Here is a 15,937-nt window from a genome sequence, read left to right on the forward strand (position 1 = left end):
CATTCGACAAGTCATCACCCTAAACATATCATTAGGAATATACCCAAATCTCAATTTGTGTATTAAAAGAATATGCTCTTCTTCTGATGACTTGAACAATGAAAGAATGGATCTAACCAACAGATTTCTATCTAGGGTTATGCCCCAGATTATTGATTCAGCTATTAAATTTAGCCATACTAAATCCAGGGAATCTCTTCTTGAATATAACATCCGTTCCAAAAATCAGGATACTGATTTATGTAGATTTGTGACTACCTATGGCAGAAATAGTGGACATCTAGTTAACATCATCAATAACCATTGGAACATACTCTATTCTCATCCCCTTTTGTCTGATTATTTGGGAGAACGTTGTTACTTCTCCTATAGAAAAGGCAAAACACTTGGTTCATTATTTTCTCATTATAAAAGAACCAGAGACACGCAGGAACAATTTACACAAAGGACACTCACTGGTGATAAACTTACAGGCATCTACTCATGTGAACATTGCAGTTTTTGTAGTCACATTTTCAAAACAACCAGTTTCACTAGCAAAAACACCAGGCAAATATATGATATTCAGTTCTTTGGCAACTGTAGCTCAGACTGGATAATATATCTTGCAACATGTATATGCCAGGTATTTTACATTGGCCAAACATCCAGACAGTTTCGTATTAGGATTTCGGAACATCTGGGTGATATTAGAAATAAGAGATTGACTAATGCACTCTACAGACATTCCATCAAGCATCAGACAGCCAAATTTTCTTTTGTTATTATTGATCATATCAAGGGAAATCGAACATTCAAAACGGGCTGGCATGAAATTTTAAATGCTAAAGAAAAAAGATGGATTATTAAACTTGGTGGTCTTTTCCCACCGGGATTAAATGACAAATTATAATTTAATTTCTGAATTTACAGTATATGCGGGATTATGTATCAACATTTAACTTTCTGTAATATACCATTGGATCACAGATACATCTGTATTCAGATGCACCATATTTGATAAGTTTCTTCATTATTTTTTATATAAAATGTCTAGTGATTCATGTTTTTGATACATATCTGCATAACTATTATTTTGTCAGATCTCAATCTGTCTATATATTTTTAGTCTTACTTTAATATTCCAGATGACATGGTGTTTTGTTTATATATTTCTTTTATATACACAGGAAGTGATGTCATATGACTTTTTTATGACAGTATATAAGACTTGAATCCACCATTATGGCTTAATGTACTACTGACGAAAGCCTTGTTGCTGAAACCGGTCTAGTTTCAGTTGGAATAAAGTTTGTTTTGTTTGAATCCTCCAAGGTGTTGGCTCTTTCTTCTGTTCATCTGCTTGAAAGTTAGCTGAAGTTCTTTTTGCAAACGTTCAGAATCTGTCCTTCATTTATATTTTTTTCCCACTAGGAATTGGCTGTGGAAGTGCTTGGAACCTGTGCTGACTTCCAGGCTGTACCAGGATGTGGTATTCGATGTAAAGTCAAGAACATTGAGCCACTGCTAAATAAAAGCAATAAGATGGATGTAGATAATGTCCTGGTACAAATAGACGGCCAGTCTGTGGAAATGTTTCACCCCTTAATTATAAATTCTGAGCTTCCAGGTGAGTTAATGAATTTTGAATTATGTTATGAATGTGAATTATGTTTGTCTTCATTGTTTTCTTAGCTATGACATTTCTCTGCTTTTGTTTTTTTCATTTGTTTGTTTATTTTGTGGCAATAATATTTCTGAAAAGCGTGATCATCTCACTGTAATATAGTAAGCATGTCTTGATACATTTAAAAAAATATATGGAAAGTGTGTGTGTGTGTGTGAAATACTTAATAGCGAAGTGGTCATGTAATGACAACACGGGGGAAAATTTACTTTCTAATTTTAATTTTGCCTATTGAATTATCAGTCTTAATATACCTTGTTTCCAAAAGTGTACAACTGATCAGGGTACAATGTAGATATTAGTTATAATAAAATTAATAGAGTTTATTGGGAAGATGAGCTTTTTTCCATGACACCTCTTCCTGAAGATCTATACTTGAACACTCTTTCACGGAGTACTTTGTGTATAATTTCTGCTTTTACCAGTAATTTCTTGTCAATCAAATGGTACAAAATGTCATGCCAGTTTCTTCTCTCTCTCTTTTTTTTTTTAACTCAAGCTAGCCTCTCACTTGAACATTTTTAAATATTCTCCAATAGATTTTTCACCCTGGCTGGTAAAGACATATTGGTGCAATTTCTTACTGCATTCTTGGGGTATTTAGAAAACTGGACTCTATTCATCCCTCACTTTCTTAGTTTCCACAGAATTGCCCAATCTTTTTCCATTCTCACACATTGTTTCCCATTAAGCCCTGTGCAGTCATCCATCACCTAAACAAAGTGTGGGTGATTCTTTCAATTTAGAGAACAAAAAAAGCACACAACAAAGTAAAACTATTAGCTTGGCCTTCCAAAGACTTCCCATCCCCTCCTCCTTTATATGTAACACCTCCCCTTTATAATATTACCCCAAAACTTCAGACTCTATACTAGTAAACCATCTCCTGCCAAATACAGCACCGTAACAATGATGACCTGATTGTCTGTAGTTTATTTCCAGAAGACATGCTGAAAATGTCCTGATCTTTTCACTATATCCTTTTCCACTTGTAAATTATCTCAGTCCCTAATGACTGCCTCTATTCCCAATGCCTTAATTTCCTTATATGACAGCTGAATACCTTCCATAACCTTTTCAGAATCTCTTATTTTTCTCGTGATGTTTATATATAAATTTGCCACTGTTATTTTTTTTTTTTGTCAGACTTAACAAATTTGAGAGAGCTGCACATAAACCTTATGAAGTGTTTTTATTTAGGGTTGAATCAATAGGGCTGTAGAATGTGAACTGTGCATAAGTGATAACAAGCCTGTATTAAGACCTGTGTTTATCTGAAATATCTGAAAGTATATAAGGTTTGAAAAATCCACTCAGTTGGGATTATATGTGGTGTACTGAAGTTTAAAAGGTAAACAAAGTGTGTTTCTTATATGAGTGTTGTAACTGTTCTTGCATCTGTGTGCTTCTGGGAAATACAAACGTCTAACGTACCCCCAATCATCCTCTTCCTAGTTCCAGCCAACTCTTACTACTGACCTATAAACCCTGTAAAATATAGGCAAAAACCTTTATAAACACTCTGTCTGTCATAACTGGAACAGACTCCCATTATCTATCAGAAGTATAACTCATGCCAACAACTTTAAAAAGACACTAAAAGATCACCTGCTTAACTCCAAGATCTGTCACTGCAGTCACTCCACTTAACATCCTGTATTCCTCTGTCTGTTCACATTTTATAACCTCTACTTAGGAAGTGTCTTGGCATTACTTCTTATTCTTGTAAATATTAGAATATGCTAACTTTTCAGCACTGTGACCAAACTGTTTATATGTTTATATTTTTAGTACTCACACTTTCTTATTTGACAACTTTAATTTGTTCTGTATACTGGCATTTCAGTTTGTACTATGTTTTATCTTATGTATAATGCTTCTTTTTACTTTTTATTGCTTTAGACGTTATTGGAGCTTTTCTCCTTGGGTCTCCACTGAAACTGTTTTTTTTTGTAACTCAGCTGGACCAACCTGGTTAACAAATGTGAAATAAATAAATAAAGCTATATTGTAGAATCATAGAATATACAAGGCAGCTGGGCTATGTGGCCATTTATGTCATGCCACTATCCACCTTTAGATCTTACCTCCTTTTTCAAGGAACAGTAGGCTAGTCATAGATGTTCATCGTGTTTCACTGTTGCAGTCATTACTCTTGGGTTATCCTGCTGGCAGGCTACCTGCAGTCGGCCAGAATTCCAAAGTCTAGGTCCGGCATCGGTTGCTGTCGCCTCTTCCCTGACGTCAGTGTGCCAGGGGTATAAAAGATGCAGCCGATGCCATTTTCTTCAGTCTTTCTTGCCGCGCGGTGCCCGAAGCAAAAGCAGTTCGCAAGTGCCGGTCGGCCGACTACTGAGATTTTCAAATACGAATTTCAGAACCGAAATCTTCATTAAAGCTAAGTATCCCATTGGGGAAACTTTTTTCTTGCTCCAGACCGATGTCAGAAAAAGTTAACAATTGTATTTCTTGTGGGAAGCAAATACCTCATAAGGATTTTCACTCTTACTGTATTCCTTGCCTAGGCCCTGATCATAACATTGCTAGTTGTCAGCTTTGTGCTAGATTTAACCAACGCACTGTCAAGCGTCGGTTCAATTTTGCATTCCATTACTTTAGCTGAAGATTTAATTATATAATGACGTCATATCAACCGACAACCGGAGTTTGCAAAAAACTCAAGGACAAGGAAAAAGATAGGCATCCGAGGTCCAAAACCGACGACGAAGCCTCTGCTAGGCCAGTCACCGGTTCGCCGGTTCTCAGTGAGGTGCTTTCGCAGCCCCTGGCGCCCGCTACCTCAGAGCCACAGGCCGCTTCCGACTCCCATGTGGAGCCAACTGGGCCTCTGGATACTCAAGGTATTGGACACTCGGAAATCATACCCTCAGATGGGTCCGGAGCCGCTGAGCAGGCATCGGCTTTTGAGGGTGTCTTCAGAGCTACACAACTATATATTAAGCCATCTTCAGCATCAAAGACAAAGACTAAAGCAGCACTAAAGACAAAGAAACAAGTACAGCATTCTCCTACCCAGACATCCATGCCTAAAAAACAGATGCTTAAAATGGCCGAAGACCTAATTACTTTGATCAGGGGCTCCCATCCCCCTCCTGATAAGAGGCCTAGGCAAGAGACAGAGTATGATTCTTCTGATCAGGTTTCTATTTCCTCTGATTCCTCTTCTGAACAGGATTACTCCATGCTTCCCTATGAGGATTCTGATGCGGAAGAATCCATTCCTTCAGCCTCTCCTCCTGAGGATTATTCCTTTGGGGAAACCCTGCATACCATGAGGGAACATTTCCACTGGGAGAGACAAGATTATTCTGAATCTAAGAAAAGGCTCAGTGATTTTCTGCTACTTCCTCAGCACAGACCCCTTGCTATTTCACCTGTTCTAGACATTGTAGATAATGTATTTTCAGAGTCCGGCCTGTCCCCAGACTCTTTACCCCCCTGCACCTGTTAAGCCAGACAGATACTACAGGGTCCCGGATTCTCATAAATTCCTGTATAAAACCCCGCAGCTGACCCAGAAACTATATCTCAGGGTCCCAAGGGGGTTAAAGCTTCCACTGCAAAAAAACCCTGTCCCCTCTTACAGGATTCCAGGTCTCTAGACAGATGGGGGAAAAAAGTCTACACTTCTGCAATCCTGGCCGTAAGGGCTTTAAATTGTCAGTTTCAAATGCTTAAATATCAGCAATATTTAATGTCACTGCTTCAACAGAAAATGTTGACAAATACTGAATGTTCAGAGAACAAGGAATTGCAGGATTTATTGCATGCAGCTGAACAAGTGGGAAAGCATACTTTGCAATGTGGTTATGATTCTCTGGAGGCCTCTTGCAGGGCTGCTGTTACAGGTTCTGTTATTAGAAGGCATGCTTGGTTAAAGTAACAAAATCTGCCTGATCATGTTAAAGCAAAATTATTAGATGCACCATTACTGCATGATACTTTGTTTGGTACTAAAGCAGAAGAAGTGTTGATAAAGGATAAAGCAAAATCCATGCAGACAGTCAAGGATTTCTTACAGGTACAGCCACCCAGGTTTAGCAGAAACTGGCCTTCTAAAAATTGGTCATTTCCAGCATCAGACAGACCACTAAGAGGCAGATACAGGCATCCCAGAGGCAGATCTCAGCCCCAAGGCTCTTATAGGCCTAAACAGTGGGGTGCTCCTACCTCCAAAAGTGGAGAAGACAAGTCACAACCTTTCAGGAAACCGTCCCAGTGACTTTCCTCTACCAGATCCAAGCACTTTTCTTTTGGCAGCCCCCTTAGGGGGAAAAATAGCACTTTTTACATCAAATCGGCAAAGAATTACCCAAGACAAATGGGTCCTGAATATAGTGTCCCAAGGCTACAGGTTCCATTTTCACACTCTCCCAAGGTCAAAAGTTATGCCAGACCTGCCACACAATCAATAGGTAGAGGCACAAAAACAAATTACAGCCCTCATGGATATGAGGGCCATTCAGCATGTACCACAACAAGAACAGGGGCAAGGATTTTACTCCAGACTTTTCCTAGTACCCAGGAAGGACAAAACCTGGAGACCAATACTGGACCTGTCTATACTAAATATGTTTCTGGAAGTTCCAAAATACAAGATGTTGACTCTACAGCAGCTACTGCCCATGCTGGGCAAGAAAGCTTGGCTTGTAACTTTGGACCTAAAAGAGGCATATCTGCATGTCCCAATCAGACAATCTTGCAGAAGATACCTCAGATTCATAGCTGGCTCAATGCACTACTAATTCTCTGCACTGCCCTTTGGCTTATCTACTGCACCCAGGGTCTTCACAAAAGGCCTGGCACCAGTAATTGCGTTTTGCGTTTTGCAGACAAAAAGGAATCCAAATATACCCCTACTTGGATGACTGTCTAATTCAAGCAGAGAACAAAGACAATGTCCTTCAAGGATGCATCTGCAGTCATAACATATGGGTTGTCCTGCCTCAGGCAGCCCTTCGGTCGGCCGGATTCCAAAGTCTGGGTCTGGCCTCGGCTGATGTCGCACTTTCCCCGACGTCATAGCTACTGGGGTATAAAGGCATCAGCCGGCGCCATTTTCCTCAGTCTTTCTTGCCGCGCGGTGCCCGAAGCAGAAGCTGTTCGCAAGTGCCGGTCGGTCAGATCCAGAGATTTCAGCTACCGAATACTTCGAAAAAAGCTAAGTACCCCGTTGGGGACTCTTTCTTGCCTCAGCCGATGTCAGACAAAGTAAATAATTGTTTAACTTGTGGGAAACAAATACCTCATAAGGATTTCCATTCTTACTGCCTTCCTGCTTAGGCCCAGACCACGACGTATCAGCTTGTTTAGCCTGTGCCTCCTTCAACCGACGGACTCTTAGACGTCGGTCGGAGTTTGCAGAAGAATTTTTCGGTTCCGCTTTTGCATATAAAATGCCGTCGGAGACTCTGACTTCGCATTTGGCCAAAAAACGCAGGGAAAAGGACCGACACTCGCGGCCTGCGGTTTCGGCTGAAACCACGGCTAGGCCTACCGCGAGTGTCTCGTTTCGGCTGAAACCGAGCCCTCGGTTCTTCCTACGACAGAAACCTTACCACCGACAACCGAGGCCACTGAGGCCCCGGCCGAGTCGGCTTCAGAAATCCCTACCGAAGCTAGCGCTCAAGATTTGTCCGACACCATTCCATTGGACATATCTACACCTGCACATGGGGCAGCTAGGCCCCCAGCTTCTATGTCTATTAAGGACTTCTCCAGGGCTAAAGCTGCCAAACTTTCAAAAGCTTTACCTGCCAAATCTACTTCTCAGAGGCCTTCCTCAAGTTCTCAGATTCTCAGTCTTGCTGAGGACCTGATATCCTTGATTAGGGGCTCCCAACCTCACCCAGACAGGGCCTCCCAACCACCACCAGACAAAAGGCCTAGGACTGAACCCTCTGAACCTGTCTCCTCTGATTACTCCACGGATGGATCTGATTTGTCAGACCATCAAGAAGGGGCCTATTCTCCTTCGAGGATTCAGATGCTGAAGATTCTATCCTTCTGCCTCCCCTCCTGAAGAATTTTCCTTTGGGGAGACCTTGCACTCTATGAGGGAACACTTTCAATGGCGGGGTCAGGATTTTTCTGATTCGAGAAAAGGCTAAGGACTTTTTTACATTTGCCCCAGCATAGGCCCTTAGCCATACCACCAGTGCTAACTGTAATTGATGATGTGTATAATGATGTTAGTTCTGCACCTGATTCTCTTCCTCCGGCCCTGCCAAACCTGACAGATATTACAGGGTCCCGGATTCTCACTTCCACCTGTATAAAGCCCATGCTGCAGATCCAGAAACTATTTCACAGGGCCCAAAAGGTGTTGCAGCTGCCACTGCCAAAAATCCCTACCCTCTGACAGAGCCGCCTAGAGCATTAGAGAGATGGGGTAAAAAGGTTTATACATCTGCTACTCTTTCTGCCAGGGCTTTAAACTGTCAATTCCATATGATACAGTACCAGGAATATTTGTTAGATCAGCTGAATAAGAAGCTTTCTTCTACTGAACCTTTAGACCGTAAATCCCTTCAGGATTTGGTACACAACTCTCAGCAGGTCAGTAATCATTTCTTAAAATGTGGCTATGATGCACTGGAGGCTTCATTTAGATCAGCTATGACTGGGGCAGTAATTCGTAGGCATGCTTGGCTAAAAGAGCAATCCCTGCCAGACCATGTCAAGGCTAAGCTCCTAGATGCTCCAATGGAGAAACAAAGTTTATTTGGCTCCCCTGCACAGGAGATTCTAAAGAAGGTGGAAGAAAAAGCTAAATCTGTACAAACAGTAAAGGAATTTCTACAGGTCCAACCTCCGAGGTTCTGCAGAAACTAGCCTTCCAAGAATTGGTCCTTTCCAGACACCTCCAGAGCACAGAGAGGCAGAAATAGACACCCTCGAGGCAGAGGTCAATCCAAAGGTGCCTATAGGGGCCGTCAGTGGCAGCCTGCCAACCAGATGAGTACTGCCACAGCTGCAACTACAACCACTAGCACAGGACAGACACAATGACTTGACTCCGATTCCGCCTGCCAGGGAACAACTGGAAGCTCCCTTGGGCGGAAAGCTGGCTTTATTCTCAAAAAACTGGCATTGCATTACAAAGGACACATGGACATTGCAAACAATAGACAAAGGATACAGGTTTCACTTCCACACCAAAAAAGAGCGGACTGCCAAACCTACCACCAAATCAGAAGCCAGAGGCTTTAAGACAAATCAAAAATTTACTTCAGATGAAAGCGATAGAAAGAGTACCATCTATGGAACAAGGCCAAGGATTTTACTCCAGACTATTCCTTGTACCAAGAAAAGAAAACCAATGGAGGCCTATTCTCGACTTGTCCGCACTGAACACATTTCTCATTGTACCAAAATTCAAAATGCTGACCCTACAGCAACTTCTTCCCATGTTGGGCAAGGAGTCTTGGCTGGTGACTCTAGATCTCAAGGAGGCATACCTGCACGTCCCTATCTGACCAGATTGCAGAAGACACCTCAGATTTCTTGCAGGATCAGAGCATTATCAATTCTCAGCATTGCCCTTTGGCTTATCTACTGCCCAGAGTATTCACGAAATGCCTGGCATCAGTAATTGCACATTGCAGACTTCAGGGAATTCAAATCTACCCATACCTGGATGACTGCCTAATACAAGTGGACAACAAGACAAAATTGATAAAGGATTTGGCCTATGTCATACACCTGCTACAGGCCTTGGGATACACAGTCAACATCCAAAAGTCAAGACTAGTGCCATCCCAAAGGATAACTTTTTGGGTGCAGATCTGGACACAATAACTCAGATGGCTTTTCTCACAGAAGAAAACAAAAACAACTTCCAGATTATTTCATGACTTTGACAAGACAAACTCAGCTTACTGCAAGGAAAGTCCTGCAAGCCCTGGGTTTCATGGCATCCTGCATAATCTTGATCCCACATGCCAGGCTGCATATGAGAAAATTACAATGGTACCTAAGGAATGTATGGTCTCAACACAGACACAGTCTAGAAACCATGATACCAATCATTCCATGCCTTCAAAAGGAATTCCTGTGGTGGGCTCAGGCCTGCCAGTCCAACAGAGGGTTGCCTTTCACGAAACCAAAACCAAGGCAGACCATCACCACGGACGCCTCAGACCTAGGATGGGGAGCACACATGGAGGACAAATGTATCCAAGGCCTATGGTCTCAAGGACAGCTAAACTTGCACATAAACCAAAAGGAGATGCTGGCAGTGAAGCATGCAATCGAGGCATTCAAACCATTTCTCCAGCAAGGACATCTGCTGATAAGGACAGACAACACCATGGTCATGTGGTACATAAACAAACAGGGAGGCACGCATTCCTACCCTCTATGCCGGATGGCAATGGATCTGTGGAACATAGGCCTGAATCTCAATATCCAGCTGCAGGCCATATTTGTACCAGGAAAAGAGAATTCACTAGCAGACAGCTTAAGCAGGACTACCACGGATGCTCACGAATGGATGCTGCATCCAGACATCTTCAAACTCATAACAAAGAAATGGGGATTGCCAGAGATAGACCTGTTCGCCTCCCCTCTCAACCACCAACTGAAGAAATTCTGCTCAAGGACATACCACCCACAAGCCTGGAGGGTGGACTCTCTCTCTTTCAGCTGGAATGCCCTAATAGTGTATGCATTCCCACCTCTCCCATTGATGTACAAGGTTCTTCTGAAGATCAGGGAGGAACAGCCAAAGGTGATACTAATAGCTCCGGACTGGCCAAGACAACACTGGTATCCGCTACTGAAAAACATGTCTCAGGCGAACTCATGGCCTCTAACCCTATGGCCTCTTCTTCTAACGCAGAACAATTTCAAGACCCTGCATCCAAGCTTGAAAACTCTGCAACTAACTGCCTGGAAAATTGCTTAAGACCAAACCAAACTTTCTTATCTCAGAGGGTCAAGGACATTATCCTGGAGTCTCGCAGACCCTCCACCAGGAAAGCATACTCTGCTAAATGGAGGAGATTCCTCATTTGGAGCACATCAAAGGGCACAGATGTTACAGTGGCAAACCTAGCACACATCCTAGAATACTTAGCAGAATTGCTCCACAATGGCCTGTCTTACTCTTCCATTAAGATTCATGCTTCAGCAATTTCAGCAGAATACAACATGGATCCGCCTCTCTTCTCTCACCCTCTACTCAGACAATTTCTGAGAGGGATCAAAAATGTTAAACCTCCAAGGAAACCCCCTCTACCTGCATGGGATCTCAATTTTGTGCTGGAAAAATTGACACTACCTCCTTTTGAACTAGCAGCTTCAGCAGACTTACAGTTTGTATCTTGGAAAACTGCTTTCCTTCTGGCAATCACTTCAGCAAGAAGAGTATCCGAGCTACAGGCATTAATGGCAGTGCAGCCTTTCATTATTTTTCACCAGGATAGAGTGTCTCTGAGAACCAATCCAACTTTCATGCCAAAGGTGGTATCCAGGGTATCCTTGAACCAAGCCATTCATTTGCCTACGTTCTTCCCTAACCCACAGAACAAAGGAGAGAAACTCTTGCACACCTTGGATATACACAGACAACTACGCTACTATCTGGACAGAACTAAAACTAGCAGAAAAACTGACCAACTTTTTGTAGCCTATGCAACTGGGGTGCAAGGAAAAGCAATTTCCAAGCAGACAATTTCAAAATGGATAGGAAATTGCATTCGCTTTTGCTACTCTTTTCATGGAAAGACAGCTCCTGAACATATCAGGCCTCATTCCACAAGGGCCGCAGCCACCACTACAGCTTTCCTAGGAGGAGTGGCTACCAAGGACATTTTAGAAGCTGCTACTTGGAGCTCCGTGCATACATTTGCCAAGCATTATAATCTACCTTTATACTCCAGATCCCGAGCAGGCTTTGCAACTGCAGTTTTACAGGGGATCTTAACTACACCATCCTTATCTTAGTACCTCCTCCCCCAGTTTGGCTATGGTATTCTACCTATATGTTATGACTGCAGATGCATCCTTGAAGGACATAGTACAGTTTTGTACCTACCATAAATGTAGATGTCCGATAGGTATGCATCTGCAGTCAGGATTACCCACCCTCCTTCCCCTTTGTGGTATTCCTAGGGTGCTTACCCCTCTTTCAGCTAGCTGGGGGAATCTGTCATGGTGTATTTGTTTGTTTGTTTGTATATATGTATATATATATTTTTTGCTGCTGTTTGGAACATTCAATATTTATCCAAATTTAGCCTTCCTAGAGGGCACCTGGCATCTGGGGCAAGAAACACTGAGGAAAATGGTGTCGGCTGATGCCTTTATACCCCAGTAGCTATGACGTCGGGGAAAGTGCGACATCAGCCGAGGCCAGACCCAGACTTTGGAATCCGACCGACCGAAGGGCTGCCTGAGGCAGGACAACCCATATGTTATGACTGCAGATGCATACCTATCGGACATCTACATTTATGGTAGGTACAAAACTGTACTTTCTACTAAAGCATCTGGTGTTTGTAAAAAGATTACTAATTGGCCAAGGGTACACAGTAAACGAAAAGAAATCAAAACTAGTGCCCTCTCAAGAGATAATATCCCTGGGTGCAAGCCTAAATACAACTGCCCAGATGGCTTATCTCACGCCAGACAAACAAAAGCAACTGAATACTTACTTCAAGAATTTGGCAACAAAAACCCACTTATCTGCAAGGAAAATCCTGCAGGCCTTGGGTTTCATGGCATCCTGCATTCTACTAATTCCATATGCCAGACTGCATATGAGGAAACTACAATGGTATCTAAAAAGTGTTTGGACTCAACATTGCCACAGCCTGGAGACAGTAATTGCACTCATTCCCTGCCTACAACAGGAGTTTCGATGGTGGGCAGAAGCCTGTCACCACAACAAGGGTCTGCCATTCAGTTTACCCCCAGCCAGACAGACACTGACAACGGATGCATCAGATTATGCCTGGGGGGCCCATATGGCAGGAAAATGTATTCAGGGCACATGGCCTGCAAACCAGACGCATCTTCACATCAATCAAAAAGAGATGCTAGCTGTTCAAAATGCCCTGACAACTTTCAAGGACCTACTTCATCCAGGACAGTTACTGATAAAGACAGGCAACACTACGGTCATGTGGTACATAAACAAACAGGGAGGTACACATTCCTACCCCCTCTGCAGACAAGCAATGACCTTATGGGACACAGCATTGGCTTTTCAAGTTCACCTGCAAGCACAATTCCTGCCAGGAAAAACAAATACTCTGGCAGATTTAACTAAGCAGAAACCTCATGGATCCCCACGAATGGAAACTGGATCCACAAGTCTTCAGTATGATAATAAGGAAATGGGGATGCCCAGACAAAGACATAGATCTATTTGCCTCCCCTCACAACTGCCAATTGCAGAGATTTTGCACAAGGATTTATCACAAGCAAGCATGGAAAGTGAACGCCCTATCCTTCAGCTGGAAAAATCTAACAGTATATGCCTTTCCCCCACTGCCTCTCCTTCCCTGGGTACTCCTAAAGGTCAGACAAGAGAAGCCAAAAATGATACTGTTTGCACCAGACTGGCCACGGTGACACTGGTACCCAATCCTGAAGAGCTTGTTTCAAGGTCCAGCATGGATACTGCCTCAAACTTCTCACTTGCTGACCCAACAAAACAGATCCTGCACAGCCAACTCAGGACCTTAAATCTGGCAGCATGGCGGATAATGTAGCCATTCAGAACACTCTTCTTTCAAAAGCTGTTATGTATGTTATCTTGGAGGCCAGGAGGCCCAGTACCAGTATCAAGGCATAGACATGTGTGTACCAAATATCCCTCAGATTTTACAATACCTAACTGAGATGCTAAACATAGGCCTTTCCTTCTCATCTATTAAGATTCATGCCTCTGCCGTTTCAGCCCATTACAATACGGAACCACGTATCTTTTCTCATCCTTTAATAAGGCAGTACCTCAGAGGGGCCAAAAACATTAGGCCTCCAAGGAGAGCGCCAATTCTGGCCTGGGACCTCAATTATGTTTTGGAAAAACTCAAACTACCTCCTTTTGAGCCAGCATCAACAGCAAATATAAAATTCTTATCCTGGAAAACAGCTCTGCTCCTAGCAATAACCTCTGCAAGGTGAGTCTCAGAGTTACAAGCACTCATGGCTGTGGAACCTTTTATCATTTTTCATCCAGACAGGGTTTCTCTGAGGACGAACCCTACTTTTATGCCTAAGGTGGTGTACAGTGTGGCCCTCAACCAAACCATTCACTTGCCAACCTTTTATCCTAATCCACAGAACAAGGGTGAGAAAATTCTGCATACTTTGGACATACACAGGCAGTTAAGATTCTACTTGGACAGAACTAAAGCTTTCAGAAAGACTGAGCAACTTTTAGTGTCATATGCTGCAGGTTCACAAGGAAAGGCTATCTCAAAACAGACTATGCCATTGCATCCATTTCTGCTATTTTCAACATGGCAAATCAGTGCCTAAGGACGTTAGGTCTCATTCCACCAGTGCAGTAGCCACTTCAGCAGCCTTCCTCAGAGGAGTACCAACCAAAGATATCTTAAAGGCTGCAACTTGGAGTTCAGTGCACACCTTCACAAAGCACTACCACTTACCTCTTTAAGTCCAGAGCAGGCTTCACCACTGCAGTTCTTCAGGGTCTCATAGCCTCTCCTAATCTTATTTAGCCAAGCCACCCTTCCTCAGCTTTGGGATTCAACCCAAGAGTAATGACTGCAACAGTGAAACATGATGAACATAGTACATTTGTGTACCTACCATAAATGTAGATGTTCGAGTGTATTCACTGTTGCAGTCCAGGTTACCCACCCACCATCCCCCTTTTCTTTGCTGGGCCTTATCTGCACTTCTCTATCCTATACAACCTTTTTGGTGTATTTGCTTGTAGATGAAGGACATGTTATTTTTGAGCATGTATTTTTATTGGCATATTCTTCCAGCCTTCCCATTTAGGGGCACCTGACATCTGGGGCAAGAAAAACTGAAGAAAATGGCGTTGGCTGCATCTTTTATACCTCTGGCGCACTGACGTCAGGGAAGAGGCAAAGCAACCGACGCCGGACCTAGACTTTGGAATTCTGGCCGACTGCGGGTAGCCTGCCAGCAGGATAACCCAATAGTAATGACTGCAACAGTGAATACACTCGAACATCTACACTTATGGTAGGTACACAGCTGTACTTTGTCTTTTCAGCTTTTCCCGGTTAGAGGTCGCCACAGCGGAACTCCTGTCTGCTAATGATTGGCAGTAGATTTTTATGGTGCCGAGTGGCCAACCCGACGCCCAACCTTCAGCAAAGGCACACCCATTCATACATGTCTTTTGGAGGCCACTCGACCACGGGGAGGACATGCAGACCCCACACAGAAGGCACTCCAGCCAAGAATCGAACAGAAGAACTGCTTGCTGTGAGGCAACAATGCTACCGCTGTACCAATAGGTTAGTTGTAGGATGACTGAATTTATAAATACCCATACTTCTTTCTTTTTCCTTCTTAAAGGAAGATGGAGTCACATTACTTGATCTGGAGATAAAGCATTCTCAAGAGAAGGGGTATTCACTGTATGACAAATCTGTCTCTTCACTTGATTTGTTTAGTTGCTGAAAAAGGTTCAGATCCATATATCTAGTGTTTGCTTGGGTGTTTGATGTGTGGAATAATAAAATGGATCACTAATGGCTTAGAAGGTAAGGAACACATAACCCCTAAGGAGTCTATAGGCCACTGAATATTGGGGAATAAAGCCTCCAACCTCTCTTGGTAGCTCAGTTCTTTTAGGCCCATTATTTATTGTAGGAATATTTGAGGTATTTCCATCTGTTTGATACGTTTAGTAAAGTACGTCCCAAACAGAGCATTGTGTTTGATGGTGGACCTGATCAATGTAGAATATACGGGGTTAAGGACTTCTTTTGATCTGTAGGAAATACCCTTTGCGATCAGCTGTGCCAGAAAGAAGGATTTCCTGACCACTATTACAACATGATGATCAAAGGAGCTTAAACTTTCTATTTATGTTCCAAGGTCTCTCACAATGTCTTTGTTTTTTTGTGGAGTGTTTTCTTTACTGTAGTCTGGTAGAATGGTTTGTTTACCAAATGCTGTAGTGTTGCATTTTTTTATTTAATTTGACCCCATTTTCCGAGCACTAACTATTACATGTAAGTTTACTTTGTCACTTCTGTGTATCAGAAGGAGATTTGAGTATAACACCAATAT

General features: G+C 42.7%; 1 protein-coding gene across 1 annotated transcript in view; it reads left to right on the forward strand.

Moving 5' to 3' along the window:
* Positions 1-15,937, forward strand: part of ATP7A (ATPase copper transporting alpha) — a 2,674,176-nt gene that overhangs the window by 2,088,881 nt on the left and 569,358 nt on the right. Inside the window, exon 17 of the mRNA XM_044057744.1 lies at positions 1,414-1,609. Coding sequence (XP_043913679.1) covers positions 1,414-1,609 — 196 coding nt within the window. The remainder of the gene's footprint in view (positions 1-1,413; positions 1,610-15,937) is intronic.

This window comes from Protopterus annectens, chromosome 15.part0, assembly GCF_019279795.1.
Source record: "Protopterus annectens isolate FY-2018-M chromosome 15.part0, PAN1.0, whole genome shotgun sequence".
NCBI classification, from domain to species: Eukaryota; Metazoa; Chordata; order Ceratodontiformes; family Protopteridae; genus Protopterus; species Protopterus annectens.